The 23,611-nt window shown below is 43.5% G+C and overlaps 5 protein-coding genes across 7 annotated transcripts in view; 2 read left to right on the top strand and 3 right to left on the bottom strand.

Annotated features, from left to right (window-relative positions):
* Positions 1 to 12: 12 nt before the first annotated feature.
* On the bottom strand, positions 13 to 9,603 carry gga3b (golgi associated, gamma adaptin ear containing, ARF binding protein 3b). Its single transcript, XM_047571800.1, has 17 exons — positions 9,335 to 9,603; positions 7,459 to 7,543; positions 7,176 to 7,251; positions 6,974 to 7,072; positions 6,769 to 6,892; positions 6,573 to 6,676; positions 6,337 to 6,417; positions 6,118 to 6,255; positions 5,951 to 6,032; positions 5,749 to 5,874; positions 5,402 to 5,656; positions 4,643 to 4,725; positions 4,428 to 4,564; positions 3,983 to 4,269; positions 3,672 to 3,841; positions 2,367 to 2,477; positions 13 to 2,263 (listed from the first exon to the last, which is right to left on the bottom strand). The coding sequence occupies exons 1-17, from the start codon at positions 9,462 to 9,464 to the stop codon at positions 2,153 to 2,155; spliced, it is 2,199 nt and encodes a 732-aa protein (XP_047427756.1). The 5' UTR covers positions 9,465 to 9,603; the 3' UTR covers positions 13 to 2,152.
* mrps7 (mitochondrial ribosomal protein S7) lies at positions 9,572 to 11,634 on the top strand. The gene is made up of 5 exons (XM_047571804.1): positions 9,572 to 9,679; positions 10,350 to 10,541; positions 10,627 to 10,690; positions 10,776 to 10,943; positions 11,126 to 11,634. Exons 1-5 carry the CDS (start codon positions 9,636 to 9,638, stop codon positions 11,345 to 11,347), a joined length of 690 nt encoding a protein of 229 aa, XP_047427760.1. The 5' UTR covers positions 9,572 to 9,635; the 3' UTR covers positions 11,348 to 11,634.
* On the bottom strand, positions 11,615 to 15,875 carry mif4gdb (MIF4G domain containing b). Of its 3 annotated transcripts, none has more exons than XM_047571805.1 (6): positions 15,713 to 15,875; positions 14,870 to 14,989; positions 14,525 to 14,634; positions 14,086 to 14,241; positions 13,779 to 13,871; positions 11,615 to 13,210 (listed from the first exon to the last, which is right to left on the bottom strand). In XM_047571805.1, the coding sequence occupies exons 2-6, from the start codon at positions 14,946 to 14,948 to the stop codon at positions 12,983 to 12,985; spliced, it is 666 nt and encodes a 221-aa protein (XP_047427761.1). In that variant the 5' UTR covers positions 14,949 to 14,989; positions 15,713 to 15,875; the 3' UTR covers positions 11,615 to 12,982. The 3 variants fall into 3 exon arrangements, with proteins under 3 accessions (XP_047427761.1, XP_047427762.1, XP_047427763.1); XM_047571806.1 differs by having other exon boundaries at positions 14,870 to 15,029; positions 15,713 to 15,826; XM_047571807.1 differs by having other exon boundaries at positions 14,870 to 14,957; positions 15,713 to 15,825.
* A 214-nt stretch (positions 15,876 to 16,089) lies between these two features.
* slc25a19 (solute carrier family 25 member 19) lies at positions 16,090 to 18,978 on the top strand. Its single transcript, XM_047571803.1, has 7 exons — positions 16,090 to 16,227; positions 16,556 to 16,711; positions 16,975 to 17,130; positions 17,223 to 17,393; positions 17,761 to 17,941; positions 18,061 to 18,191; positions 18,282 to 18,978. Exons 2-7 carry the CDS (start codon positions 16,580 to 16,582, stop codon positions 18,495 to 18,497), a joined length of 987 nt encoding a protein of 328 aa, XP_047427759.1. The 5' UTR covers positions 16,090 to 16,227; positions 16,556 to 16,579; the 3' UTR covers positions 18,498 to 18,978.
* An 830-nt stretch (positions 18,979 to 19,808) lies between these two features.
* pitpnc1a (phosphatidylinositol transfer protein cytoplasmic 1a) overlaps positions 19,809 to 23,611 on the bottom strand; it is a 40,757-nt gene continuing 36,954 nt past the window's right edge. Inside the window, exons 6-9 of the mRNA XM_047571802.1 lie at positions 23,358 to 23,453; positions 22,143 to 22,298; positions 21,512 to 21,575; positions 19,809 to 21,128 (exon numbers count right to left, since the gene is read on the bottom strand). Coding sequence (XP_047427758.1) covers positions 20,818 to 21,128; positions 21,512 to 21,575; positions 22,143 to 22,298; positions 23,358 to 23,453 — 627 coding nt within the window. The 3' untranslated portion in view covers positions 19,809 to 20,817. The remainder of the gene's footprint in view (positions 21,129 to 21,511; positions 21,576 to 22,142; positions 22,299 to 23,357; positions 23,454 to 23,611) is intronic.

Raw genomic sequence — 23,611 nt, 5'->3', positions numbered from 1 at the left:
CGTCCACAAAGATTTTTTTTTTTTTTAAATCTATTTATTCATGTCATGCAGCAGACAAATGGCACATGATACAGCTATGTACAGACTCGACACTCTCCCAAAATCTACACGTCACATGTTCACGTCACTCGTCGTACGACAAACGGCAGGTACGTAACATTACATACTATGTACATTAGACACACGGCTCTGTACATCCAATATGACGATGAGCTGGGAGGAGCAGAGGAGGCAATGTTCAGGCCCCTCTGCTTTTTGCACAAAGTTTACTGTTGATTTTTTATTGCACATTGATCACATACTTGCCCATACTGACAAAACAAAAGCATTTTAGTGTGTCGTCTGTTCCCCTAACCACTAATGCACAGTTTAAAATCATCTCTGGAATCTCTCATTTTAAAAAAAAAAAAAAAAAAAAAAAAAGGATCCAGATCCTTTGCTGCTGCTCCAGATTGTGGTCAACCAGTCCTGTTTGCTTTAATAACCTGATTGTAGTTCATTTGTGGTAAACTGTGGGGGATCTAGCCATAGTTTAGAAAGTACATACTTTCATAGATACAACTGTATCAAAGGCTTTAATAAGTGCAAAAAGGAAGAATTTTGGGACTCTTGCTCATGTTATGAAATGAAAGTAACAAGTAAGTAGGTCCTTTGTGAGGGACATGGTCGAAAGCCAAGAGGTCGCTCTTCACTGAGTCAGAAAAACCTTTGCTCGCACAAAATCTGCCAGAAGGACGACCGCGTAAGCGTCCCCCTCGTAAACTTAATAAACCTGACTTTTACGGTGCTAGACAGAGGCCTCCTTTGTCAAACTTCCTTTAAAGGACTTTGAGAACATTGAGAGCGTCCTATGGTTTGTTATGGGGGGCGCTTCAAAAGCAGCAGGGATGGGAAGACTGGTCAGAGCTGAGGAAAGGAGAAATGCACCAAAACCCAGCGAGGTCTTTGAGGAAAAGAAAACGATAAAAGTGCAGAGAGGGAACTATGAGGCAAAACTATGAATAGTGGCAGAGGGACGGTTCTCAGCCAAACCACAGAGTTAAACAGAACAGAAAGTGTAAGTAAAGGGACAAAAATGGCTGAATTAGACGCTTTAAAAACAAATCTTCAACTCAAACGTGTGCAAAAAGTAAGTCGTCTGAGTATTTTATGAATCCAGTGTAAGGGAGGATTAAGGATTTATGAAAATACAACAGTACCAGTAAAAGTACCACTGCTGCAAACTGGAGAGCAATCTGCCTGGTGACGGACTGTAATTTGTTCAGAGAGATGCATTAAAATTCTATGAACAGAAAATAATAAATATGACAGAAATACCCTCAACACTGACACAGGTAGAAGAATAAACATTTAAATATAGAACAAAACCAGAACTCCAGTGCTTAAAGCATGACTGAGATGCAGACGATCTGGGCATAAAATGTACTTAAAAAATAAAAAAAATTACCAGTGTTGAACTACACAACCACTTTACATGGATTTCGTTGCCTTTACAGCACAATACTGTTGGTCCACTAAAGTAGCACAGGCCTTTATTAACTAGTTTAAAGACAATTTACTCAAGCGAGAGCAAGAGGCTAAAATAACAAAAATGCACAAATCAGTCTACGTTTGTACGTTTAATGATATGTCACTGAATTCTCCATCATCTGTAGAAATCTAGATTTTCACATCTCTGGATATGTTCAAGTATACATCTCGCAGGCTGAATAATAAGCACGTCTGCTGGCTCTTTGACAACATGAACTTCAGCATTCATTCCTTTTCAGATGCAGTGTTTCAGTCTGAGGCATTGCTTCGACGCCTTGATTATTTATTAGAGTAAATCTGCTGTGATTAATTTTTAGAGAAAATCCATGAAAATATTTCTCTCTACCTGTGAGCACCGCGGCTATCGTACCAACCGGTGCAGGTCTTCGCTGTTAGCTGTCTGCCAAAAAAGTGCTAGGACTGTGTACATTAAAGTGTTTGCCAATATTAACAATGATCAAAAAAAATAAATTAACAACCATGAGGAATGTAAAGCTGAATGGTGCTGTTGAATTACCCCACCTTCCCCTGCCTTCTCTCTGGGATGGATATGAACGCACACACCCCATCATGGAGGATGAGCCGGCCTGTCCTTGCTGAGCAGTATCAGGCCCGCGTGCCGCTATAGGTGACCCCACGTCTCTGGTGGGGGAAACTGGTCGACCTCCCCGACCTCGTTGCACAGACGGTCTCCTAGCGTGAAAGCTAGCTTGTAGCGCAGACGCACCTTGTCCTGCAAGGGCGCACAAACATCTCAGCATTTTTCCTTGGCTTTTCTCCGCTAGTACAGTTGCAGGTTTGTAATTTGCTCGTGTGTTTGCGTTGTGATGCCTTACCTTGGTGGGATTGGCCAGCAACATGATCTGGGTAATGGAGGCTGGGGGTAGGATGGGGTTAAACGGGGCCAGTTCTGTTCCTGACGGGGGCTGCAGCTTGACCTTCATTGACTGGTGGAACACAAAGGAAGAGTCAATGGGTTACAATTATGCCACCTTATTAGGTACACGTTGCTAGTGCTAGGGTACAACCCAGTTTGCCTTCAGAACTGCTTTTATTCTTTGAGGCATAGATCCACAAAGGTGCTGGAAACATTCCTGAGAGAGTTTGGTCCATGTTGACGTGATAGAGTCAAGCAATTGCTGCAGATTTGTGAATATCCTGTCCCAGCACATCCTAAAAAAATATGGTAACCCTCGGTTCCCAGAGGTTGCAGGCAAAGATGCACATCTGCCACCCACCATGTCGCAAAATAAATGGAAAGGGGGCCCCTCGGTTGGGTTTTGGAGTATGTCAATGCGTTATAGAGCCTCCATAGGTTTAAGGGGGGTTATGATTGTCAAGTCAGCTATCTGGGGGGGGTCCTTTCTTTTGTTTTTCACAGTGGTTTCAAATAAATTGCTTGGTTTGCATGTCCTGACTGGCACATGTCAAAGATAGTCCATTGGTTTGAGGTGACTGTGGAAACAATCGGAGTACAACTCATTGCCATGTTCTGGAAACCAGTTTCAGATGATTTTATCTTTGTGACATGGAGTGTCATTGTGCCGGAAGTTGCCATCCATAGATGGGTACACTGTGGTCACGAAGGAACTGGATATACAAGGCTAGCAACAATACTCGGGTATGCATGGCATTTAAATGATATCCAACTCGTACTAAAGGCCCCAAAGTGTACCAAGAAAATATCCAACACACCATTACAGCACCACCACCAGCCTGAACTGTTATAATACAACGCAGGACGGATCCATGCTTTCATGTTGTTTATGCCAAAATCCCCACTGGGCAAACGTATCAGGAGAAACTGACTCTGACATTTTCACCCAAACTGCTGCCAACCACTGGGTATTTCCGTGTTTTCAGACCATTCTCTATCAACCCCAGAGGTGGTTGTGTGGGAAAATCCCAGTAGATCAGCAGGTTCTGAAATACTTAGACCGACCCCTCTAGCGTCAACAACCACACCACATTCAAAGTCACTTAAATCAACTTTCTTCCACATTCTAGTATTCGGTTTCAGCCTTAGTAGATTGTCTTGTCTTGAAAAGTTCTATCGTACCTAACAAGGTGCTAAATCATATCTAAGCAAACGTCACCATAAAATGTACAGTATGTATGAACCAAGGATAGGATGTCTTTACCTTGGGCACAGCGGCTTGCAGGACCACACTGTGAACAGGCAGGGGTGCGGTATTGAGCATGGACACCACCATTACCAACACGTCAGGCCTGCCGGGGGGGCAGTCTGATGCAAAGTTGAGCAACATGCGAACGCCGTCCTTATCGTAGGCGGTCACAGGCAAAACTTTACCTGTGGATGGACACGAAGATGGCACAGAAGTCAGGAACAGGTTGGCATGAACTACCTATCCACCGTTTTAGGGCGATTAATTAAATAACAAAATGAATTCAGTTGGCTAGTTTCGTTCCCTCCCCCTGATTATAGCCTTACTCGGTCTGATGGCCTCCAGAGGGACGTGCACATTGCTCAGGGAGATGTCTGTTCCTCTGGCCGGGCTGCCTTGAAGGGGAGGGTGGCAGGGGGACAGAGAGCGGAACAGCGGGCTCCCGGGGGCCGAGCCCAGGCTCTGGGCCTTGGCATGGGACAGGGCAGGAGAGCCGGGCATGGTGCCCTGGAGAAGAGAGGTTGAGGAAGGAGAGCCATGCCCAGGCATGAAGACAGGCGCTGCTGCGGGGATCCCAAAGGTGTTTCCTCTGGCTGTCATCTGGCTGGACAAACTGAAAAATCACATTTATGAACCTCTATGAGACAGTACACCCGTAGTTTGAGAAAAGATCACATTGGCGCACCAACATCAGTTTTGTTAAAAGATGCTAAGAATGATTAGAAGAGGGAAAAAAATCAACATTGTACGTGAACAGTACACAAACAGTACCTCTTTTGATCAGAAAACCCCAGCATAGCCAGGTCCTGGAGGTTCTGCAGACTGTACGTGGCAGCTGGTTCAGCTGGGGGCACGACGGGACCTGAACAGGCCAGGCTACCGAACAAATCCACACCTGTTGCTGGTGCCTGCAGAAGACAGGAGATTGTTGACTGTGTCTCATGAATCAGTAATCGTAACACTGTGGTAAACTGTCTTAGATGTACCTGTAAGGAAGTCCACTGATTGGAGATTTCATCCAACCTGGGTTTAGACTGGCTGCTCAGAGAGGACGGGGGGTCATTGAGTCCTGAAAGAAGGTATAACCATTTGTATAAAAAATGTAAATGTATAAATTGCAATTACAACTTATTGTTGTACAACCAGGAGATGCGGAGTCAAATCACTGGGAACAAGAAGGAAAGGGCAAGCCCTGCTGGCGTGAATGCTGCCTAGCAGTTTATCTACAGTTTGCTAATTGTCTTGTTGGTTTAATCAAAATCAGAACCCTTCTCAATCCTTCAAGCAAGTTGTTTAAAGAAACGCTGACGCCTGAACAGGGGCTTGAACCCTCTAAAAGTCTAAAAGTCTGATGCTCTACCGATTCTATTCCAGCCCCCCTATTGGATGTTTTTTTCCTTTTATAAAAGGGGTGGGGTCGTCTGGTCTGGTCGAGGTGGGCGGTATATGTCGAAGTAGCAAAGGGCTAAAGGCTTCACTAAGGCTTCAATATTGAACTGTGACCAGATGGTCAGTGTTATTTACTTCTCCTGTCAGTGGTTTTAATGTTGTAAGATGATCGGTGTATATACTGGACTATGAGTTTACAGCAGTTGCCGGGCGATAGGCAGCTGTTAGGGATTCAGATTAAACAAACAGTATACCACTTGTGTTTTTCAGTGAGCGTTAAATCTGTTAAGTTAAGCTAACCGACAGCTGTATTTAGCCTCATATTTAAGGGGACCAATAAGAAAATATTAGAATACCGAGAGACAGCAGCTCGTCGTCGAGGAGAGACAGTGCAGTGGAGGCCTTGTCGAGGGGGGGGTGACTCGGGCTGCTGCTCTGACTGCCATGGGATCCCAGCAGGCGTTTGGGCGGAGGAGGCAGGACGGGGATGGGGATGGGGGACGGCAGGGGGCTGGCGGACATGGGGTGCGACGTCAGGCAGGGAGGGGGGGCGGGTTGAGGAGGGCTTGGCGTGTCAAGCCCGGCGAGGTCGATCAGCGTATCCGTGGTCTCTGTGGAGCGACACAGACACAACAGAAAAGTGACCGAAGCAGCTTAATTAACGTTAAACACCAAAAAAATGAATGAATGAATCAACTCTCACCGGTCTCGCCGTGACCCGCCGTGGACTGAGGTTCTTCGCTGTCGCCATTGATCAGCTGCCCCTCAACGATCTTCTTATAGGAGTTGATGACCCTGGAGAGGTCGTCGCTGGCCTGGAGGATGTCACCTGTAGGGTCAGTGGTTAAAGGTTACACCCTGAATCATCTGGGATTCTTCAGATAAACAAAGCCACAATGGCAAACCTAGACTGGTGTCATTGTCCTCCGTCTCTGTGGCCATTTTGAAAGCGGCGCGCCTGAGCTTGTCACACCGCTCGTACAGCTCCTGAGAGTAGGCACACAGGACGCCACTATTACACTTTTGTAAGACTGTGGATTAGGGATAATTGCACGTGCTTGCGTGCACAGACCTTAATGATCTCCTTGTCTGAGTCCGTTGAGCTGTCTTTATTGTAGTGGGACAGCATCTCAGTCAGAAGCTTGACGTTGATGTTCACCTCCTCCAGGGTGTTCAGCCGCTTCGACACCTTCTGCACCCGGGCCTCGTCCTGACAAGTTTGAGGTGGTCAAATGTTGGCGTCAAATGTTCAGCATGCGACACCTGGTGGCGTTCAAAGAGCTCGCCTCACCTCTTTCACCATGTTTTTGATCAGTCTGTTGGCTTCCTGAAGGTCTTCTGGGTTTTTGCTCCGGAGAAGCTCAGCAAGGAGCTAAAGAGACACAAACACAGGAGCACGTAAATATCCGCATAACGCGCTAATAAACTGACAACCTGGTTTTTATCCTAGAGCAAATTATTAAACAAAAAACGAGCCAGTCAAATACAGAAAAAAAAAACCCTTAACCACACGTGCTTTATTTTCACCTTGCCCATGTCCTCGTTGTCAAACACCGGGTGTTTAGGTCGTGTTGGAGGAGACGGAATCAGAGTCCTGTCCAGCGGTAGCTCCGGGTCATGTGTCACGAGGCCTGGCGAAGAGAGTGAAGACCAAATGATGGAGCTTCCTTTAAGGCAGATATATTTCCTTTACACCATTTGATTGATCCACATCTCTACCCACCCTGTCTCCTCAGCGTCTGGTAGGCTTCGTTGATCTTGGCTTCGTTGGGAAAAGCAACGGTCCAGCTGTACAGCATCTCTACGATCTTATTCTTCACCTTCTCCGGCGCACTGTCACCCATGTACTGGAGATATAAGGACGGTAGACTATCATTCAGCAGGCTTCTAGTCAGCGTAAAGTCAAAACAAAGATGAAGACAACTGACCTTTGGAGAGACAACTTTAATCAGCTCATTCAAAAATCTGTACTTCCCCACTTCATTGTGAAACCGTTTCCCGCAGTTCTTCATACACGCCTCCAACACCTGGAAAAAAAGATGCTTCCGTGAACGGATCATTCAGTAGATGAGAAAACAACAACAACAAAAAAAGGACACGCGTTAGCCATTGCGTTGTATCGTTTCTTACGGTCAGAGCCTGAAGCGCTTCCCATTCTTGAGGAGAGTGGATTTTGTGCACGAGTAGAGTTACTGCGATCTGAGGACTGCAAAACAAAAAAAATCTGGATGACCACATGATGGTCAATGACTGTACTGTTGTCAGCAATTGAACTAATGACCCCAACTGTTGACCTCACTGACCCCACGAATCAGTAAACGCTTCCCAAAAATGTTACAAAGACTCCCTGTTACCAAACATACCATGAATGGATGACTAACAATCTTCACAAACGTTTTGGTATTGAACGTACCCTTCCAGTTCCTTGTTGATCTGATCACAGAAGCCGATGATGTATTCCCAGTCCTCTTGCCTGTTTGCCGGATGGGTGGCTTTGTCTGTCAGAAATGGACGGCTCTTAAACTCTTAAATAAAAGTGCATTATCGACGTAACAGTCCTCCTCATTTATCATTACAAGTAAAAGTCTTTAAGTGCCCATATATTTTCATAAGTCACATTCAACCACCAAGTGAGGCAACACAGGTGAGTCTATCACCCACTTATTTATTAAATGGTACATAGGCATTTATAGTATTACAAATCTGTGGCAACATTTCCGCACAATAGCTGTGCACATTTAATGACACCAGCTGTTAGGCAGAGCTAAAACGATGGGCTCCCTTGATAAACTCCCTCCACATTGGTTGATTTTTTTATCTTCTTTGTTACAGTTGCAAGTAAATGTACCTTTGGCTAAACAAAGGCTAAACAAAGAAAGGGCAACGTTACCCAGGCAACATGGCCCGCGTCTGTGGGTAGTGAGGTTAAAAAACGCACTTACTGCGCGTTCCTATAGGTGGCGCCAAAGAGAACCAAACAGTAAATTTTGTATTGTCGATGTGATGACTGGTGTGCACCTTTACACTCACTTGCCAGTTTATTAGGTGCACTAGTGAAAATAAATGCATTGAAATATAACAGCCCTGAAATAAATCTTAGCTTTGATGACGGATATTATATGTCATTATGATATTCAGCGTTAGTTTCAACCAAGTGAGAGAGCTGTTGATTCAACTGTGTTTCCCTTTTTGCAGCTTTGTAGTACTATTGACTTGTATTACGTTATATGGACACTTGTTTCTATTATTTCCACAGCTGCATTTATGTCAGTGGGGTAGGCTAAATAAATAATTATAAATACACATTTGCAGCACCACAAAATTCATCCTCCAAAATTATGTAATTTCGCCAGTTTCAATATAAACTGAACATTATTACGGTTGCATATTGTTGTTGAGTCTGTAAACGTGTTTAGCTTAGTGTTGTACAATGTTTCTCTTTCACCCATTCACACACTAACGGGCGGGCATGCTTGCCTGCAATCAGGGAAATAAAATTAAATGATACAAATTTGTATTTATACCTTGGGACAAATTCCTGTTTCTTTGCTTTATGCAATTATATAAATGGAAATTGAATCTGAATGTAATGATCTCTGGAGATTAAACATAGTTCCCCTTTTTGTGGTTAACTGCTAACTAGTCATATACAAAGATGTACGTCAGAAATGTGTAGATTTGAACCAAACACTCGCTTAAAAATTGCCACCAGTGCAATTTTAGCAGAGCAATGCACTTAATTATATAATGTGAATAAGCCAGTCACATCTACTGTCAAATAGGTATAATAAATAGTACAACATTATTTAAGCACTTAAGTATTTAAGTTGACTTTCCACTGCTCACATCCCACTGTGACTATGTCTCCCCCTGGGTATTGTGCCAGTGACAGTGCAGTAATTGTTGTCACTCTGCCTCTTGGTAATAACAGATGTATTGTTCATTGTTTACAGTTCATTCATCATTCACACGAAATCTGTTTCTGCCATGCGAGCTGCGCTGAGAGTTAACTATACATGAAGCTTGATCCCTCTGATCAGTCATTGCACTTCCTGAGCTGTCTCTTGTAAATGAGCCCCAGACACTGTTTATTACTGCTCTCCACCCCTCCTGCTAATGATGCAGACACTGCCTAGAATGACACCTCCAGTAGCTGTCAAAGAGCTGAAAGCAACTATTAACGCACTGACAGCTCCGGCACTGACGGATTTTCAATCTCGTCATCCGATAAAACGCGTCTAGCCAATTATTCAAGCTAAGCCATTCATAAAATGAGATTAATCACTCACTAAGCCAAGATTCAAGCGACTCCCCTTCCTGGTACGCCATAGCACTGAAAACATCGCGTGATGTCACTGGCGTCTCCGCGAGAGTCCAAAATGAATGGTCGTGAATTTTCCCCTTACCAAAAAGAAACATTATTTATTTTTTAAAATATATTAAATCGTAATTTTTATTGATATTAAAATGTATCTAATGAGAGGTCGATTTTGAACCTAGTGTATCCCTGCTGTTTATGTATTTCTTTTTCTCGAAGGCAGCTGTAGGACATACTAATCTGGGGTCCTTACCAACGCTCACATTTTCAAGATGGCTGCCTCCATCTCAGGATTATTAAAACCTTGGACACCCAGGTAATTCTATCATGTTTAAGACACAAATGTTAACAGGCAGTATTACTATTTTAATATTACGATGCTGTCTTGTTATACGGTGCCAACTTACTAATGTAACTTCGGTGGCCACATTGCGAGCCTGTGTGTTACCCATCACGACTTAAAGATTGTGGCAAGGATACGGCAGTTACATTTTTTTTTTTTTTTTTTTGTAATAGATCGTCTTATAATTTACGAGATGAAGTTTCACAAATGGATATCACACGTTTAAAAATGTCATCCTTTGTCGTTTTTGTTTTCATGCATGAGGCTATTTAAATTATTTCATGTATTATAGCATTAAACATGTAAAAGAAGAAAACAAGTCAATTTCGGCTGTATTTAACGAATATTTTTGTATAATTCTATTTTCATAGGTTTATAAATGTTAAAATTAAATACCATTATTTATTTATTTTGTAATAGCTAAAATAAAATACCGATAAATAAATACATGAAAACATCTGGTGACTTGCAATGCGTCAAAATAGTTTTCCAGTGTTTATATTATAGACCTGTTGGCACTTGATGATCCCTGCTGCCTCAGCTTCATTTTCTGTCGTTTTACTCATGGATTAATTGTTTCCAGTCTCAACACGTGACCTTCTCTCATAGTTTTTCTGCTCTCTCGCATGTACTTTGTTTGCAGAGTGTTCCTGGTGAGATGGAGCAGATACAACCCTTACTATCTGGAGCCAGACTTCAACAAGGAGACCTACAGCCGACCAGAGGCGGAGCTGAGCGCCGAGGAGAAGGAGCAGCGTGAGCTCAAACTGCTCAGACCCATCAAGGCGGCTACGGGCGGAGCGACCAGCTCAGTGTTCAACGACCCAGTCATAAGGTAGGACAAACGAAAGCTCATGGCGGGAGACAATCACGTGTTCGGTTGAGGATGTGACGCGATCGTTCTCCTCTTTGCTTTTCAGTAAATTCATCAACATGATTATGAAACACGGAGACAAGGTTTTGGCCAGAGAGATCATGACGCAGGTAAAACAGCAGACACTGGTCACTCCCAGAGTTGCTTGGTTTTTTGGCGTGATATAATAAAACTGAACTTCACCTCTTTTTGTAGACATTAGAGCACATAAAGAGGAAGCAGGTGGAGAAATACCACAAATCTCCTGAGGAGAAGAAACACGAGATCGAGTGCAACCCGTACACCATTTTTCACCAGGCTCTGGAGAACTGTAAGCCTGTTGTTGGGCTGGCCAGCGTGCAGAAAGGTGGAAAGTATTACCAGGTCAGTAGAGAGGTACATTTGGTTGATTACAGGAAAGCGGTTTTCAGCATGAAACCGTCGTTTGACGTCAGTAACAATTTTAGAATGAGATGTTTCTGTCGTCTTTAAAGTTTGTTCTTTGGAAACAGTCTTGTGGTAAACATGTAGATGATTCGTTATATCCTGGTGGGTTTGGATCCTAGGTGCCCATCCCGCTTTCAGACAACCGACGGCGCTATCTCGTTATGAAGTGGATAATCACAGAGTGCCGGGAAAACAAACACAGGCGCACGAAAATGTATGAAAAACTGTCCCAGGAGCTGCAGGCGGCCTTCATCAAGGAGGGCAACATTGTCAAGAAGAAGCATGAGCTGCACAAGATGGCCGAATCCAACAGAGCCTATGCCCACTACCGCTGGTGGTAGCAGGAAAAAAACAGTTTGAAAATGTTTCCGCGGAGCGACATCTTGGGACAGACGTTACGTCGGTTGCAAAGAGTCAAAGCTCTATTGTAAATATTGAACAACATGGAAAAATGCTCTTGGTGAAGGACTGTTTGTCTGAGGAGTGAAATGCGTGTTAAAGGAAACCGAAGTCGCCGTCGCTTTTTGTATTCAAAAACTTTCATCATGTACGACACGTTGCAGTGTTTAAATGTACTTGTGACTAATGCACATTCAACACAAACCGAATAAAGAACCTTCCAAACGTTTATTAGAACAAAAAGATTTCCATTTAATATGAAACAACCATAAAAAAAAAAACAAAGTGAGTAAAAATGTTGAAATGTAATAAAACTAATAAAATACAGATGCAAAAACTGCAGTCAGGTCTCCTTGAGGGACTCCATTTATTTTCACCCGTGTACCTAATGATCTGGCATGTGTTCATTAATCTGCCTGGTCATAAAATACATGAAGCAGAAAGAAGGAATCTAATCCATTTCTCGCACCGTGAACAAGTTTTCCAGTAGCTTCTGTAAGCCTTTAAAAAAAAATCATCCTTGACATGAAATTTCAGTTTAAGATTGGTTTACTTAAATTTTCTGGGTTTATAGTGTGTAACATTTCCGACAGATGTAGTATTTTAACAGCATGACATTAAGTGTATATTTGTATCGGAGTGAATCCAAGGCACAGCTCCAGTTGAAGACCTTAAAGTTGCCACTGAGCATCGACGGTTCAACTACAGGGTGTAACTAGTGCTGATGAAACCTCAATTGATATGAAAACATTTCACTACTAAGTGCACACTTAAAACAGACTCGCGAAAAGGAAAAGTGAGAGGGACTCCTCTAGCACCTTGACTGCAAATCAACGCCTTCACTTGATTTTGTGGATTTATCTGCGCTGGATGTTGTTCATGTTGGCACACTTCTGTTTTAACAAACAAATACTGCAAAAAATGTAATACCTGTCTGTAGAAAATGGTCCAAATATTACGTTCAATCACACTTTTGGTCTATTTGTTAAGTTGTAACAAAATAAAATAAAAATAACAGGAATGATAAAAAGAAAATCCCTGAATTAAGACCATGACGACACAGCTCTGCTAAATGGTAAAAGGAGGACAAAGTAGAACTGCAATTCAAACATTTGTAACAATGCAATTCTACACCAACTAAAATATTAACCCAATTTCCAACTGAATAAAACAGCAGTTAATATTAAAGCAAAGACCAAAATGTCTCTTCCAACTCCTTTGGGTTGGGTAAACTGAAATGTTTCCTCAAATCAGGAATGTAAGGTTAAAAACTTGGAAGAAAAAAAAAAGCTTCTCTATACAAATTATAAAACAAACTTCTTTTGAACAAAGTGCACCTGAATGTGGCTAAACCTCGTTAACTGAACTATTGCACGTACCACATCCACGACGCCATGCCTCAGACATATTATCAAACGCAGAGAGCAATCCAGCAAAGTCTTTTTTGGCGGTTTTACGAACAGCCGTCTTCTCAAACCCCTCCAATGATAACCTGGAAAGAGTCTGCTGCTGGTTTTAAGTAGAATCAGTGGCGGTGACTAAGGAGAGGTGTCCTCCTTAGTCCTCCTGTCACCGTCCTAGTCTGCGATTTCGCTGTAGTAGTACTTGTGGGCGGTGCCGCTGAGCATCCAGCCTCCGGCCCTGAACTCCAGGATCTCGAGCAGCAGCAGGCGGGACATGGACGAGAGGCCCTCCTGGAGCAGGAAGCCGTCCCGGAGCAGGAAGAACAGCTCGTCCATCCGCTGGCCGTTCATCTTCTCCAGCTGCTCCCCGATGCGATGCAGCTGCAGCACCAGACAGTCCACCTGCAGGGGAGGGAGGAGACGCAGCTCAGGGAAACTGGACGACTGTCAAAATACTCCCCGTAATACCATCCACACACCATCTAGATGTGAGCCGAGTACCACGAAACTGAATGCCATCAATCACCGATGGGTTGTGAATTTATACAGTGTTTTGCACTACCTAACTCACTACCCAGAGTTAAGAGTCCTTAGTTAGTGTCTGCAGGGACTTGAATGAAGACAGTTGAGTTTCCTGGCAGCCTGGTGGATGTAGTTGTCCTTGAGTCTGCTGGTCTTGGCCTAAAGACTCCAGTCTCCTCCCAGATGGCAGCTTTAAGAGCTGACAACTCACAAAGAGCTAATAAAATGTACAAAGAAATCCAAACAGAGCCTGGAATTCATGTCGCACATGTTGCAAACGTACAAAGACGTAAGCAATCTGTGGTTACAAGCCTGTATCCAACTGTAATGGCAACACAGCTCCCTTAATGAGAAGAGTAGTACACTCAGTGTGTCAACCATTTTATTCTAATCTATTTAGTAGTTTATTCAGCAAATAAGAATTAAATCAAGAAGAACTCCTGCTCACCTCTTCCTCATTCAACAGAGCATCTGGTTGGCCCAACCTCATCAGACAGTCATACACAGGATGGACCAGGGCCACCATCGGCATGTTGTTCACCTAATACGTACAAAAGAGGGAATTCTTTTAGAAAATGTTCAACAGGGAAATATTGTTGACTCTGACCCCCCTTTCACACAGACATCAACTTCCTACTTCATGACCGTGACCGTTCCTACATACTCTGTGCGAACTTTGAGTAAATTAACAAAGTTGCTCAAGGTTCACAAAGACTAAAACGCGACGACGTGAATGAACCGCCCCTCGCTCTTACTTTGAGGTTGTCGAAGATGTTGCAGATGAACGTGACGTAGCGCACCCACTCCTGCAGCGAGCGGTCCCTCATCTCCTCGCGGCCCATGAACTCCTGCTGGAGCCGGTTCAGCAAGTTCCTCCTGAACACGTTTCCATTGTTCTGCTTGGCCTCAGCCTGCGCGGAGGAGGAGGAGGAGGAGGAGGAGTGACGCTTGGTTGAGATAGAGATTGGCAGCGGGGACGTCAGGAGACGAAGCAGCGCGAGTAAGCCGATTTATGAGTCTCCTGCTGCTCCGGTGTAACTTACCCGTTTAAGGCATTAATAAGGCAACAGGATTAAGAATTTGGTTAAAGAGACTCAATCAAATCTTTTTTTTTTTTTTGCGTTTGAATTGCCCAGTGTTTTGGTCCGTGCACTTCACTAAACACTCAAATAGTAAAGCGCCGTCAGGACTAACCTGCACAATAGTGTAGCAAATGCGTCCGGCCTCTTTGCTGAACAACGTGTCCTTTAAGGACTGGTCCATGATGATATCGGACACCTTCTCTAGGTTCACTGAACTTGGATCTAGAAGAAGAAAAAGCCTTTAGACAATGTCTGTGAATATTTCCGGTCATCCAGGTCACGGCATATCAAAAAAAAAACAAAAGCAGATCTAGACCCTAGAGACGTGAACGTCAGGTGCTTTGTTTCACCTTGGAGAATGGGGGCATCCCAGTAAAACCCAACAACAGGTTTTTGACAGACATCTGAATGAATTATGTTACTGTAATTCCTGTTAAACTGTGGTAAAATACGGCACCTTTTAATGCTGTTTTCAGTAGCATCTGTGTGTCCAGGTCAAATGACTGGATTCTGTAGTCGTCTGTAGAGTTTTCCATTCCAGGCGACTGTATTCAAACGACACCAGAGAGCGGTCACGCTGTGAAGATCAGACAGCTCTTTAGCACGTTGCCCTTTGGCTGAAAGTAAGTGTTTTCAGATATGAATGCAGAAGTTTCCAAACACTGGTTAGAATTATATCCCCGGCACAGTGTACAATCAAAGTCACGGGCCCCCAGAGCAAGTTGTCTGACAACAATAACCACACAATCCTGCACAGCCATCAAATGTGCTGCTGCCCACAGCTCTTTCTCTGAGGGGATTACATGGCAGGTCAACTGAAACGTCATCAAATACCCAAAGCCAAACAGATTCAACGAAAGCCCAATGGCAAATTATGCATGATATTTGTGAAAAATTAAAAAAGACTTAGGCAGAACTAGCGATGACATAAAAATAACATGCTGCAAATACAGGATATGGTCCAACTACAGGTAAGTTACATGTAAAGTTGCATCTTAGCTAACAGCTACTTGCTCACAGTTGTTTTGGTTCGTCACTACGTTATCGACAGATAACGAAGCGGATTTAATTCTTAGCTCTCAATAAACGAGGAATTAGGGTTATCTTATTAATATTTATGAGTTACATCAGCTAGTGTGTTCTGCTCAGTTATACATTTAACGTGAGGCTAGCTTCTATACGAGTTTCAGTTCATGTTTACTGACAAACTTACGATAAAACCTACTCACTAAAAGATAACGGACGAGCAAAAATTGACTATATCAAGTTTTCAGAGAGGTGTTTTAAATCGTTTACTTACTAATTGAGAATAATGAGCGCAAATGTAACTATTGAACGATAAATCCTCGCATCCAGGATGATACCGCTCGACTATTAGAGCTGACGTTCGACGCCGCCTACCAAAGCTGTGTCAACGGCAAGATAGATCCCTGCCTCTCGCCGCCCCACCCAAACAAACGTAACGCCCGCAGAAAAATAAAACAAAAAACGACCTCTCCTTACGTTTGTCTATATTGTGTCCTGTCTGTTTAAACGAAGACCTCACGCATCGAATAACTCAAAAAAATCAAAAGCTAAAAAATAAATGCACATTGTGGATATCGTGTATTCGGTCTCAAGAAATTAAGCTGTGATTCATCTTGCCGCGATATTTCAGCTTCGATATTACGGATTCGAAAGGCGGCGTGCGACGACCCGGAAATACATTTTACTCAATGGTTTGAGGTGAGCAGAAGGGACATGTTGTCCTATTAATTGTAGCTTATGGGCGTCGAGGTCGTCCGCTGGAGTTATATTTATCATTTAGTTTAAAAGGTAAGCTATGTCTTCCTTTGTTACCGCTGCCAGGTTTGTAGCGCTCTGTAGTTTATCTGTTGTTATCTTAGTTAAGCTGAGTCCTAAGGACAGCAGCTTGTCTCCCGCATGTATGTTACTGTATTGTATTGTATTGAAAGTACTAAATTATAACTGTAACCTTACGAGTAAGCAAACTTGCAGTACAAGCGTGCACACTTGCAAGTGAGCTATGTTTTAATTTTAGTAATATGTTGTGAAATAATGGCATATATTTTGATGTGACTTGCACATCAAAATGTGACTTGATTGCAAAATACCAAAGTATTCATCATTTCCGCGTGAACAGGAGCCTGCATAACTTTGTGGAGACATGGTGGGCTATGACCCTGGTGCTCAGGGTGTAGCTGTCACCACAGAGGAGGCAGTGCTGGCTGGGTCAGCATCTGGGATGGTCACCAGAGCCCTCATCAGTCCTTTCGACGTCCTTAAAATCAGATTTCAGGTAATGACTGAACCGCGTATGTGTTGCTTGACATGTCACTGCTGAATTTAGGCTGTGGCAGAAGAGAGTTCAGTGATAATTCAAAGTGACTTGCATTTATTTGTATATACTACACAGTCTACGCAATCATCATCATTGATTTGGCTTGTGTGATTCTTGATCACTTTGCATCGCATGTGAGCAATCGTAGAAAATGTTGTCACAAAAATAGAAATTCTTCTTTTTTTTCCCGAGTGCTTATCAGTATTTTGTTCCCTCCACAGCTGCAAATAGAGGATGTGTCTTCAAAAAGGCCAGAGGGGAAGTACTGGGGAATCTTTCAGGCTTCACGCTGCATTTATTCAGAGGAGGGGCTCACTGCTTTCTGGAAGGGCCACATCCCAGCGCAGCTCCTGTCCATCGGCTACGGGGCTGTCCAGGTGGGACGACTGCACGATGACGCACATACATATATTATATCTCTGTCTCTCTCTCACAAAACCCCAGTAACACGATTAATTGTGATTTGCAGTTTGCCAGTTTTGAGTTCCTGACCGAGATGGTCCATAAGTCGACGGCGTATGACAGCCGGACACCAGGGGTTCACTTTGTCTGTGGCGGCTTGGCAGCCTGCTCTGCTACCGTGGTTTGCCAGCCTCTGGACACGCTGCGGACACGCTTTGCAGCTCAGGGAGAGCCTAAGGTATGACTTAAGAAACCACCTCTTTAGTAAAAGTTAGAAAATTATCACAGGGCATCTGCAGGTTAGCAAAAGACCTCAGAAATATTAAAAAAATAAGAAGTATTAAAAGTCTTCTGCCTTAACACAATTTCATTTTTGATGGTTAACCCATCAGTTCATTTTCCGACACTTATTTGGGCCTCGTGGCTTCATCTCGTACCTCGTGGCTATATCATCAATAACAACATAACAATCCCAGAACCAACTGTGTTGGTGGGGGAAGTTCGGGGCTATCCTCCAAGTCGTCAAGCGCACAAAAAAACTACGTACGTGTGTAATTTTCCGCTGGGATTAAAATTTTGTGCACTTGGCCGTAACCTTCTGCCAGGTGTACAGGAACCTGCGACATGCCGTCTCGACAATGTGGCGCTCAGAGGGAGCGCTGACATTTTACCGCGGCCTGTCTCCGACACTGCTGGCAGTGTTTCCCTACGCCGGACTGCAGTTCTTCTTCTACAACGTCTTCAAAAAGCTGCTGGACCCGCCACCCAAAACCGGAAACTCAGGAGGTCAGTGGACATTTAGCTTGCAGACCCGCACCATGCCGCACAGTTACGTACATGTTGATGTACACATAAATCTAAAATCCTTTGATTTTTTTTTTTTTTTGTTTGTTTCTCCCTTCAAGGAAACTTTAGAAGCCTGATCAGTGGCAGTGGAGCTGGAATGATAAGCAAAACACTCACATACCCCTTTGACCTGTTCAAAAAGAGACTGCAGGTGGGGGGCTTTGAAGAAGCCAGAGTTCACTTTGGACAGGTGAGATCCTACACAGCATAATACACCCATCACTGGCGCACACAATCATGGCCTAGTGTGTAACTGTCATATCCTGTTTCTCATGTGCAGGTGCGGAGTTACAGAAACCTGTTGGACTGCATGGTTCAAATAACCAAAGAGGAGGGCATCCGAGGCTTCTTCAAAGGCCTCTCGCCCAGTCTGGTGAAGGCTGCGCTGTCGACAGGCTTCATCTTTTTTTGGTATGAATTTTTCCTCAGTACAATGCGTAAGATCAAGGAGAGACAGGGAGCAAGCGGCGTCACCAAAGACCCAAGGGAAAGATAATGAAGGAGAGAAGTTAACAATCACGCACAATGGAAATACACTTACACTCATTATGTTTGTTTGCACTGAACAAATGTATATAAAGATAGGAAATATACAACTTTCTTTTATTTATTTCTGTATTTTTATGGATACCTGCTGTGACACGTAAGATGTTAAATTCAAAATTGAACTTTGGGTGTTTGAATGTTAGCCTTTTGTCAGTTCGTCAGTCATTTAACCTTTGCTGTTTTTATTGCACTTTGTCTGGCTTTTAGTCTTTGGGAAAATTAAATAAATTGGGGAAAAAAAGGAATTAGGCAATGATATTGTACATGTGTATACACTATTGTGGTAGGAAAAAACTACTCTGAAGGTGCACATAAATTAAATAGGAATTTTTAGAGTGAGCTGTTGTGAGCTAATGTTGCGCTGACGTGTCCGTGAAGCCCTGTATTTTTCCAAGTCATTATTTTTTAAATAAAGTTATTCATTTTGTAAAGACTGAATTCCGTGTGATCCATGGACAGTGGCTTTGTAAATGTTTCAAGTGCACTTGTTTACCTATTTTACATGCACACACACCAATGAAAAGCAATACAATCTTATATAATAGTCCTGCACTTAATGACAATATATATATATATATATATATATATGTTTGTGTGTATGTATATATATATATATATATATGTATATGTATATATATGTGTATATGTATATGTATATATATGTGTATATATATATATGTATGTATATATATATGTATATGTGTATATATTATATTATATGTATATATATATATGTATATGTATATAGTGTATGTATATGTATATTATATATGTATATATATATGTATATATGTATATATATAATATATATATATATGTATATATATATATATATATATATATATATATATATATATATAATGTCCAGCTGATGTTGAAACACCTTCAGCAAGGTGGTAATTCAAATGTGTGATCATTTTAGACAATGTTGTTTGGGATGCTGACAAACCGGACTGAATTAAACATGTGTTTCTTTTATTTAGTCCAGTCTTGGTCCGTTTGGGATTTAGGGAATTTGGGGACCAGCTCAACACCTTCAGCTGTTTTCATGTTTTTTGAGTTGTTCCTAAACCATTTGTGTGCGTGTGTCTGTGTCAGGCTCCTGCCAGGGGGTTTCATTTCTTTGGGGTGGTGGCAGCACATGTCTACGTAACATCCACACGAATGCCAGGTCCAGAAGATCTCAGTACATTGTGGCTTTCAAATGAACTTAACTCAACTCAGTTCAAGTTAATTATATGAAGAAATGGTCCTCACACAGTTATGGATGCACCGGCGTTTAATTTTATGTAATTTACTGAATACAAAACCCATCAGTAAACGATTCAAAATGAATGTAACAGCAAAACAACACCACATGGCCAGTCTGTAAAAAAAAAAAAAAAAAAAAAAAAAACTCAGGTACTATAAACACAATATCAAATATGAAGAAAACATTCACTAACATGTCAAAGCTGAAGTCAAAATCATGCACATGAAGACACCGTGACCAACAGAACTCGCCATAAACAAACACAAGATAGTGTCTGTTCAAATACATCATAGAAATTCCACAACAGCCTCCTCGTTGGGTATGGAACCATCATTTAATCAGTTAAATAATCATTCATAGTGTATATACAAGAGTACACGATCACTTTGCACCTGACTGAAAACCATAAAAGTCAACGGTTACAGTGGCCAACAACAATCTGTGAAAAAAGTCCCAACGACATAAACGGATACATCAAACCACAAGTTCCAGGAAACAAAGCCAGATATGTTTAAAGGTAAAGCAGAATAGAAGTCTAATTTTGTACACGTAACATTTATGTGCAGTCACTGAATCTCTACGTAATTTTTCGACACACCCTGAGCTTGGATGAAAGTAAAGTGATGCGCTGTGGGGTAAAACATTTTCAGGAATGTACGCTACGCTCACCCAGGCTAATTTGACTCCACAGCGTTTGATTCAATAAATGCAGGCTGGCTGTTTTTTTTTCAAGAAGAAGAGAAGAATGAGAAGCCTGTTGCTGCTTTTGTCAGACTCTCGGCTGGGACGTACGACACTTTTACACCTTGCGGGACTTTTTGCTGTTGAGGTCAGGCTGTCTGTCTGCACCTGTGAGGGCAATCGGAGAGCTATTGGCTTGGCTGAGAGGCTGGGATCACCAGAATCGTGAAAGTCTCCTTCACTTCGGCTAGGTGATGGGGCGTTGTGGGATGTGCTGGGCAGGCATCCTCCATCGATCCGCAGGTTGAGGGTGTTCATCGGTGGAGTGGCCCCATTCTCACTCTGGCTGCGGGCTTGAGTTCCAGGAGAAAAAGCTGGGCAGTTTGAAGATCGAATCCCTGCGGCCTGGATCCGGCAGGGTCAAGGTCTCCGGGGCCGACTTCTTCCTGGGTCGCTCTTTGGGCACCGAGAGGAACTCCGGAGGTTCGGTGGAGAGGGGAGTAGATGGAGCGCTGTTGGGTCCGCTGCGGGCGCTGGATGGCAGGGGGGTCTCTGAAATTGAGATGGCCGGGGGGAAGCTGCCAATCTTAAGGTTGGTAGCTTCCTGGGTGGCACGCTCGTACTCCCTTACTTCCTCCATGGTCATATCTGTTGAAAAAACGTTAAGACGTACAAACGTTAAGAGACAAAACCTTTTGGTTTGTGAAGAGAGCAACGATTGTCCTGAAGAATTAAGGCAGTTCAGAATACGAAAGGGGTTCTACCTGGTTCTAGCAAAGTGTACCTAAGGTGGCCAGTGAGCTGGGATCTTTACTGGCTTAGGATTCTACACGAGGACCTAGAACGGGTGCTAAGGGGAAGGGAATTTTCTTTCCACTCTCTCACACACGTCAAATTTCAATTTTTCTCAAATCACTGCATCTAAATCAGTTTGTTTCAATTGGCCACGAAAAGAATCAGGGTTTTCTCTCTGTTAGCCAACAGACATCTTGCGGTGAGTCAGTGCCTCCTAACAAAACCAAACCACTTACCAATCCACTCGTCCACCCAGGCAAAGGCCTGCCTGTGTCCCAGGAGAAGGACATCTCGGATCACCTGGGCAGAAGCAAAAGAGGTGAGTCGGGGTGGGATATCAGCAGAGAGGAACAGATAGAGAGAGATGAATTTCCAGGAAAAAAAAGTCAGAGTGTGAAAATACTTTAAGGTTTTAAGTGTTTCACTTCGCCTCTAGAGGTATGCTATCAATATGAGTTATTTTAGGTGTTACCAAGTGAGTAATGGCCCTCCCTGTGTGTGTGTGCTTATGTGTTTGCCTCGGGCAAGGAGAGAACTTGGGACAGTTTGCCTCGGGGACAGATGCTGCAGAGGGCTTGGCAAAACAGATTTGGGAAATGGGAGATATAAATGAAGTTTAAACTCTGCAAGAGTCAAGAGTTGACGCACGGTAAACTGTGAGCTGCGAACAGGTCAGATGTGCTAAAGGGCGATAATGGAACTGCTGATTAGGTTCGCGACCTTGCAGAAAAATGGGACGCCCCTGGCAATGACACCAATCGACAGAGGGCAAATAGTTTGTCTGAATAAGGAACATCCGTGATGGCATCTACATTATGTCTGCCCCACCCCCACAAAGAGAAAATATATATTTTTTAAAGTTCTGACCTTGTGTACAAATTGTTCCACGCGGGTTTGCAATCCCCAGACTTCAAACTTGACGCTGACCAGTTTGTACGAACACATGATGGGCTCTTGGGTGTTGATCCATCCTTCCTGAAGACTCCCCCGGCTCGTCTTCTTCGACTTAAAATACCGAAGGTCCTACAAGGCCAGGAGACAATAAAAAAAAGATTAAGGAAAAATAACTAAAATCCTCTTTACTGTCTTCCACTCTCTAACATCAGTTTCTCTCTCCCTGGCTACAGAACTGAGATGACCTGCATTCATTGTGCACAGTACAGCTCAGCCTCAGTCTCTAATCAGATGCTTTACACGCATTTATCACCGGTCCGCACGGACTAATTATACCACGGTGCTCATTTGTCTCAGGGTCATGCGCCCGGAGTGGGGGTAGCAGCTCTCTCCATCCCTGCTAGCCTGTTGCATTTGTCTCATCAAAATGTGTCATTGAGTTTATCGGCAGACAGAAAGATATAAACACGCGCTGCTGGCAAATCTGTGTATTTTAATTCAATAAGCAAAGAACATAAACTGACACGCACACGTCACATCTGTCCTTGAAATCAAATGATATTTGCATTGGCCGTCTGACGTCCACGTTTAACTCTGGACATCATCTGTGTGCTATTCTTAACCCTGGGCGTTTAACGGCAGAAGACCGTAAAACCCAGCGGAAGGTAAGTGTGTGTGTGTGTGTGTGTGTGTGTGTGTGTGTGTGTGTGTGTGTGTGTGTGTGTGTGTGTGTGTGTGTGTGTGTGAAGTGAAGGTGTCAATAATAAAACACCACTGCACCGCTGTCCCAGGTTATTAATAGCTCGTCTTTTTGCGGCCGCCCCCCTCCCCTGACAGACGAGCAAACACGCGCGCATACAAATGTCAAATCACCACGGCTAATGTCCACCACCTCCCTCCCCAGGCGCTAACGTATATGCCCCTCTGTTCCATCGCTCAGCGGAGGCAGATGGCCAGCTGGTGGCCAGAAAGGAGCTGGCGCTGCTCGAGGAAGATAACACGCTATTCTGTTTATCTGCTCGTATCCCTTCTCTCCGTTTGTCACTCTCGCCATTTACGTCTCTTCTCCCCCACTTCGCTTGTTCTTCTGTCCGTCAGCATTGTGCATTCTCCTCTTTCGCCCTTCTTCCCGCCCTCCTCTCTGCCTCTCTGTGTACATTCATTCATTCCTGAGGTCAGCGCCCTCACCTCTGACTCCTTGTAGTGGCGCTCGGGGATCTCATCATAGGCAATGTCCACGAAGCACACCTCGGTTTCCTCGTCTCTGGGCCCGCTGTTGAAGATCTGGAGAACAAGGAACAGTTGAGTGAAGCTAGATCAAGGACGCATTTAAAGGTGTTGGTGAGTCAGTGAGAGGTGGACCGGGCGCGGGCTGGAAGTTATCAGAGAGGCAGAAAAAAGCAGAAGTTGAAAGGAGTTTGGATTTTTACAATTAGGCAGTA

This window comes from Mugil cephalus, chromosome 20 (assembly GCF_022458985.1).
Source record: "Mugil cephalus isolate CIBA_MC_2020 chromosome 20, CIBA_Mcephalus_1.1, whole genome shotgun sequence".
NCBI classification, from domain to species: Eukaryota; Metazoa; Chordata; class Actinopteri; order Mugiliformes; family Mugilidae; genus Mugil; species Mugil cephalus.
Note: the sequence above shows the minus strand (reverse complement) of the source record. Positions and strands in the feature narration are given on the sequence as shown.

Coding starts and splice junctions, on each gene's coding strand:
- gga3b (XM_047571800.1), bottom strand. CDS start 9,464: ATGTTTCTTTTTGGTAAGGGGAAAATTCACGACCATTCATTTTGGACT. Junction 6,677..6,768: donor CCAGACGCTGAGGAGACAGG/GTGGGTAGAGAT, acceptor TCTCTTCGCCAG/GCCTCGTGACACATGACCCG. Junction 4,270..4,427: donor GGGTTTTCTGATCAAAAGAG/GTACTGTTTGTG, acceptor GTGATTTTTCAG/TTTGTCCAGCCAGATGACAG.
- mrps7 (XM_047571804.1), top strand. CDS start 9,636: ATGGCTGCCTCCATCTCAGGATTATTAAAACCTTGGACACCCAG. Junction 10,691..10,775: donor CCAGAGAGATCATGACGCAG/GTAAAACAGCAG, acceptor CTCTTTTTGTAG/ACATTAGAGCACATAAAGAG. Junction 10,944..11,125: donor AAGGTGGAAAGTATTACCAG/GTCAGTAGAGAG, acceptor TTTGGATCCTAG/GTGCCCATCCCGCTTTCAGA.
- mif4gdb (XM_047571805.1), bottom strand. CDS start 14,948: ATGGAAAACTCTACAGACGACTACAGAATCCAGTCATTTGACCTGGAC. Junction 14,242..14,524: donor TTTGCTACACTATTGTGCAG/GTTAGTCCTGAC, acceptor TCCTCCGCGCAG/GCTGAGGCCAAGCAGAACAA. Junction 13,872..14,085: donor ACATCTTCGACAACCTCAAA/GTAAGAGCGAGG, acceptor TGTACGTATTAG/GTGAACAACATGCCGATGGT.
- slc25a19 (XM_047571803.1), top strand. CDS start 16,580: ATGGTGGGCTATGACCCTGGTGCTCAGGGTGTAGCTGTCACCACAGAG. Junction 16,712..16,974: donor TCCTTAAAATCAGATTTCAG/GTAATGACTGAA, acceptor TTCCCTCCACAG/CTGCAAATAGAGGATGTGTC. Junction 18,192..18,281: donor CCAGAGTTCACTTTGGACAG/GTGAGATCCTAC, acceptor TCTCATGTGCAG/GTGCGGAGTTACAGAAACCT.